At 51.3% G+C, this 6052-nt stretch overlaps 1 protein-coding gene across 1 annotated transcript; it reads right to left on the bottom strand.

Annotated features, from left to right (window-relative positions):
* Positions 1-821: 821 nt before the first annotated feature.
* On the bottom strand, positions 822-3853 carry LOC105489369 (forkhead box B1). The gene is made up of 2 exons (XM_011754119.2): positions 3643-3853; positions 822-3366 (listed from the first exon to the last, which is right to left on the bottom strand). Exon 2 carries the CDS (start codon positions 3307-3309, stop codon positions 2332-2334), a length of 978 nt encoding a protein of 325 aa, XP_011752421.1. The 5' UTR covers positions 3310-3366; positions 3643-3853; the 3' UTR covers positions 822-2331.
* Positions 3854-6052: the final 2199 nt, after the last annotated feature.

The following is a 6052-nucleotide window of genomic DNA, read 5'->3' on the forward strand; positions in this document are numbered from 1 at the left end:
TTTAATCATTTTACACAGTAAAGTGTTAATCACCATTTAAGTTTCTCTTTGCCTTGTAAGTTCATTAGGTGAATACACATCTCATTCCAGAAATATTGTGACCCTTTCAATAAAGTGTCATTTAGCCTTGAGCCATAAATTCTTGGCAAATGTTAATTCTCTGCAAAAATATGAAGAAAAGCAAATGCTTCAAGTCAGGCGTTTGAAGTAAATTCATTCATGTCTTCAAAATAAGTGCATCAAGCATTATTTTCTCAGAGGAAGGAGTGAAAGAAATCTGTTCAGTTCAAAGTGAACAGGTATCTTGACATGAAGGTGAACCTTTAGGTAATTTCTATTTAAAAAATTTTAACAACTGCAATAATTTAAAGGAGCAAGGAACTGAATACTCACACTAAATAAGATGCATCAGAATATAAGCATTGAGTAAGCAAGTCTGTTTTTACTTTTTAAGTCTCCATATTTTCTACCTGATTTCTACATAAGCGTTATAAGTGCTGTATTTCATAAAATGTATATTTTAATATAGACAAAATACATATAAAGTACTTATTGTTTCAAAAACAGGTTTTCTTTCAACACTGCACCTGTGCACCTGATCTGTAATAGAAATAGTCTGTTTCCTTTTTCCCTATACACAAATACCTTCAAAATTCTGTCTGAATAATTTCTCCCACAATCTGCAAGTGCATAAAAGGTTTGGCTGTTTTCACAATATGATATGAAAAAGGCAAATTACTCGGTGTATTGCAGAAAGCATGCTTAGGGGAGCATTACATCCATCTTTTGCAAAATTATTATTTGTAGCAACTCTTCAAAAACACACAAAACTAAAATTTGGATTTACATATTTTAATGAGAAAATATTATTTGGACTAGGTCATAATTTAATGTAGACACCCCCCCCTTTTTTTTTAATCCTTTGTTTTAAAACAGGCATGCTGGGAACAAGAACATCAATATTTAAAATGCCATGCTAATTCTGTACAGGGAGGGAAAAATGATAGGTAAAAATTTTACAGCTCTGATGACACTACAACTTTTTTTTTTTTAACTTAAGCAGGTCACACCAGAACAACAGTTCGTTTTCCAGCCAATTATCTAAGAGTCTAAAGGAATACGACAAACAAAAGTGCATTTTACACAGTGTATAATCATTCCTATTCACAAGTATTTACATCTCTTTGCAGCCCTTTAGCTTCTTGGAAAAGTTCTGGTAGCAAACAGAAAGACTTGTCCGTGGGAGAGCTATCCGGTGACATCCCTTCATGTTATCAGTCAGCTTATCTAAGTTCTTCCCGGGTTGCCCTTGATGCTTTCTTGGTTTGGGCTTATTTCATTTTCTTTCTTTCTTTTTTTCCAACAATAAAATAAATAGCTAAAAAGGTCTCTAAGTAATCGGAAAGTTAACATCCCAATTAACTTTCCCATCCCCACTTCCCTCCCCTAAACCTGGCCAGAAATGAAGAGTAAACATTCACATTACAACAGGTACTTATAATGTGGGCTTTGCCCATTCGTCCGCCTAGCAAGGCAGATTCAAGGTCATTGTTTACATATTACTGGGCGCTTTGTAAACAATACAAGGTTACTTTTAGTTTTGTTTTGCTGTGTGAGGACAAGCGTCGCCTTCTCAGCTTGGCAGCCTCTTTCCTAACTCCCAGCGCCTGGAGCCTCTGGAAGGAAACAAACCCCCAAACAACAACAACAAAATCTCCGCAGAAGCCCAGGAGGCAGGGCCGCAACCCCGGGAAGTTGTGGTCTGCCCAGCCCCTGCCGGATGGGCGGAGGCGAGTGGGGTAGGAAGATTAGTGGCTCCTTTTTGCTGCAGATTTCCAAGACGTAAAGAGATCCGGCCCTCCCCTGCGCGGTTGCAGCCCTCGCGGGGAGGGGGTGTGGGGGGGATCTGTTCCTGGAAACATCTGAGGCAGTTTCTCTAGTCTCGAAACTGCGCAGAGTTCGGGGCTCCGCGGATCTGGGCGGAGGGAAGACGCGCTTTTCTCGGCGAAGAGAGGGTGACAGGATTTCCCCCGCCAGTCAAATGGGAGGGGGTTTCGGGGCCTCAGGGAGGGGATGGCTCGGCTCAGGTGGCCCCGGCCTTCCCTGACGTGGGGACTAGGACAACTCCTACGCGCCTCCCGGCCCATCTGCAAGTTTGTGTTTTGTCTCCTGGGTCCAAAACAAAGTTCTCTTGGGGCAAGACGGGTTGGCCGAAGGCGAAAGGGATAAGTTAGGGTGGCGGTTCCAGGTTGCGGCGGGCAGCGCTGGGAGCCAGGGAAGGCGAGTGAGGTGGTGGGGAGGAGAACGAGAGGGGGCGTCGGCTCCTGCGGGTCAGTGCACAGCCACCGAGTGCAAGGCGGAGGCCGGGCTGGTGAGCGTTTCGCTGGGGGTGGCGGGGCTGCTTTGGCTGGTGGCTGTTTGTGAGGACGTTGGGCTGAGCGAGGGCGGCGAGTTCGAGAGCAAGGTGGGGATGGGCGCTGGCAGCGCAGGGAGCGCGGGCACGGCGGCCGGCGTGGGCTTAATGGGCACGGGGATGGCGGGCAGCGTCTGGCCCGCCGCGTGGCACAGCGGCTTCAACGGCACGCCGTAGGCGCTGTAGTCGCCACTCGCCATGGAGATGGGGGTGGCCGAGTCGATCATGCCGGCGGAGCCATACACGTGTGGCCAGCCGGTGCCCAGAGAGCTGCCCATGGTAGTCAACTGGTTGGGGAGCGGGTAGGCAGCGGGCACCGGCTGCATGGCGGAGAAGGCCAGTCCCCCAGGCATCTTGTATTCCCGCGCGATGATGTTCTCGATGGCGAAGGGGTGCTTGAAGCCCGAGGGCTGCGCCACGCCGCCCAAGTTGTAGGCGGCAGCGGGCATCTGTGGCAGGTGCGTGCCCGAGGCCGCCAGCGCGCTGAGCCGCAGCTTGGCCTGCTGCTGCAGGTACTGCGCCGCGTCGGCTGGCTTGCTGGGCGCCAGGTGGTCGGACTTAAGCACCTTGAAGCGCTTGCGGCGCCTCAGGAAGCTGCCGTTCTCGAACATGTCCCCGCAGCTGGGGTGCAGCGCCCAGAAGCTGCCCTTGCCTGGCTGGTCTGGCCGCCGCGGGATCTTGATGAAGCAGTCGTTGAAGGAGAGGTTGTGGCGCAGGCTGTTCTGCCAGCGCTGCGTGTTCTCCCTGTAGTAGGGGAAGCGGTCCATGATGAACTTGTAGATCTCGCTCAGCGGCAGCATCTTCTCGGGAGAGCTCTGGATGGCCATAGCGGTCAGCGAGATGTACGAGTAGGGCGGCTTCTGGTCGCTGTACGTGTTACGGCCGGGCCGAGGCATCTTCTTCCTCGCCCTCTTCTTGCTCTGGATCCGCGCGGGCCGGCGGACTACTCGGATCTGGGAAGGGGGAGGTAATAAGAGGAGGTAGCATGGGTGCACAGAGACACCGGCGGGGTCAGCCAGGCCGAGTAACAGACTTCGGGGGTCGGGGGTGGGGGCTGCGGCGCTCGATCAGTCGGCGCCCGCGCTCTTGAGCCAGCAACTTTGCGGGCTTAGTGGGACCCAGCCAGGGGGCGCAGGAGGGGAAGCGGCCGAACGGCGCTAGGATAGCCGGGAAGTCAGTCCGGCCTGGGGCAAGAACCGGGTGCAGGGACGGAACAGAGAGCTGCTCACCTTAAAGTTGCTTCAAGTTGCGCGTCCGCATCCGGGAGGGCGCGCTCTCCGCGCGCAGCGTCAGTGTCCGGTTGGACTCGGCGCGAACCTGGGCTCTTGAGCTCAGCCCCGCAGCGTCCCGCGCCGCCCGGTCCGCGACGCTCCTGGAGCGTCCTGCGGGCGGCCGAGCTCGGCTGAGGACTCCCGGCGCGGATGGTGGCAGCGAAGGTCTTAGGGCTCCGGAGGGCGCTACTGTGGGCTCCGTGTCTCGGCTGAGCTAGGTGGCTGCCTCCATGCCCTCCCTCGAACCATCTGATAGTTTTAAGCGGTGACAGGAGCAGAAAAGACCCCTGTAGCGGCGCTTCATTAATGTGCCACTTCTTAGCTATCATATGACAATCGCCTTGGGAGGAGGAGGAAGAGGAGGGGGAGCGGGGGCTGCAGAGGGAGGGGACTGAGCGAGAAGGGAGAGCCCGGCCAGCTCTGGTTTCTTTCACACCTATTTACATGGACACCTTGGCCAATAGGAATTACTTCCAGCTCAAGACTGGGCGAGGGGCAAGAGCCTCGCCACTGGCAGCAAGCAGGACGCGCCGGCCGGTGTGCGCCGTGTGAAGGTATGAGGAGGCGGCCGCCGCGGAGCAGGGAGCCAGGCGACCACTCACATTCACAGATGGAGCAGCCGCGCAGATGATGTTTGACATGGAAATTGCTTGGCTGGGGTATTCTGTTTCCTCTGCGTTGTATCCGGTTTGTATCTGTTAGGTAACTTTAGGCACGGCTTTCCCCTGAAACCGACCCATTTCCTGCGCTTAGCACTACCCGGGGTTGTTTGCATGGGTTGTAATAATGAAAACACACCCTTGCCCCCTAGTCCCCCAGGAGTTAGGTCGAAGTTTGACTTGACCTTCCTATGAAGCTGCTTCAGCTCTGTTTAGTTAGGTGTGTAGCTTTGAAAAAGTGATGGAATTTACAAAATACTTTCAAAATGTGATTGGACATCACCATGTAAGAGCCCATTTTGGATGTAACTGTATCGATCAAATTTTTAAAAATTAAAATAGTGTATGTGGGCGAAAAGTCCAGGTATTTGCTTTGAAAGTCCTCCGGGAATTTGGTTGGACACAGGACGGAGGCTCAGGGGCTGTTGGGGCAAATGTTGTGCGTACCTGGGGAGGGCCTGAGTTTGATACAGTTTATCACCAGGTAAGCCTCAGGGGCTCTCGCTTTTCCCAGGTGGTTTGAAACTTTAGAACTCAGGCATATCCTGGAAGTTTTCATTTTACAGCCGGAACTCCCCTCCCCAACCCTCCCACCCCTCTCACTCCCCAACCCCCGCTTTTTTTTTGTATGGAGAACTTACTTAGGATTTAGAGTGTAGCAAAAGCTGCCTGCCATCCCACTAAAACAGCAGTATCTTCTACAACTTGGAGAAAGAACCATAGATTTTTCCTTTTTGGGAAGGGGGCAATGTGCCTCGGGTCACTCCGCCTGGTGCAAGCAGCAGGCTCCCTTCGGCTCAGATTCGCCTTGGGAGGGTTAAATGAATCATTATTATTGTCATTATCCTCATCGTCGTCGCTGCCGTCGTCATCATCATCATCATCAAATTGCTATGAAGTAAATAGTGAGTCGACCCCGCCTGCATGCACGCACTCTATGAGTACACACCAGGAGTTCCCACCGGTTTCTGCACGTTCTCCGACCTTTAAGGTTTTTTAAAGACATTCATTTTACTGGGTTGTTAAAAACTCAATACCTACAGACCACACAGAATCATCTTCAAAGTCCAGAAATGTGAGAACTTTTTTTTCCTAGAAGTGGTGGTCGTAGAGAATTCTGGGTGTTAAGTTTCAACACTTTAAGTGATATTAGAGCATTATTAGTGGAGCTGTTTTGGGTTAGCATAAAAAAGATCTTTCAGCGCGCGCATGCACACACACACACACACACACACACACAACTTCATTAAGTATAGTTTCGGAGGCGGTCAATAACTCACCAAAACGTAACTTAAACACGATGAATTTAGGAGATTAAACAATTTCATTAATATTGAAATGGCTCTGGCTCTGGGCTGCCTCGCTTGAGATGCAAGCGCACGTTTTTCAATATTAACAGAAGTGCTTGAAGAAAAGAATAATGTCACCTTCTTAATTCGGAAAAAATAACCGGGAGGAGGAGATGGGTGCGAGGGGCTTGGGGGAGGAATGTTGACCTGTCTCTGGGGGTATGACTCGAGAAGGGCAGATAAATGTATTGCCCTTCTCAGCAGATAAACCACTTGGACTCGGGTGGAACCTCCGCCAAGCTTTGGCCGGAGGCAGCCGTACTCGTCCCAGCTGCTCGCGCTTCAGGTCATAACGAGGTGCGGCGTTTGGGGGGTTACTTGGTTCGGCCAGATTCGAATCGAAGGTCCGGGGGAGGAAGG

Source organism: Macaca nemestrina, chromosome 7, assembly GCF_043159975.1.
Source record: "Macaca nemestrina isolate mMacNem1 chromosome 7, mMacNem.hap1, whole genome shotgun sequence".
Lineage (NCBI taxonomy): Eukaryota > Metazoa > Chordata > Mammalia > Primates > Cercopithecidae > Macaca > Macaca nemestrina.

Bases quoted from the DNA above. Each gene is read 5' to 3' on its own strand.
- LOC105489369 (XM_011754119.2), bottom strand. From the start codon at position 3,309: ATGCCTCGGCCCGGCCGTAACACGTACAGCGACCAGAAGCCGCCCTAC.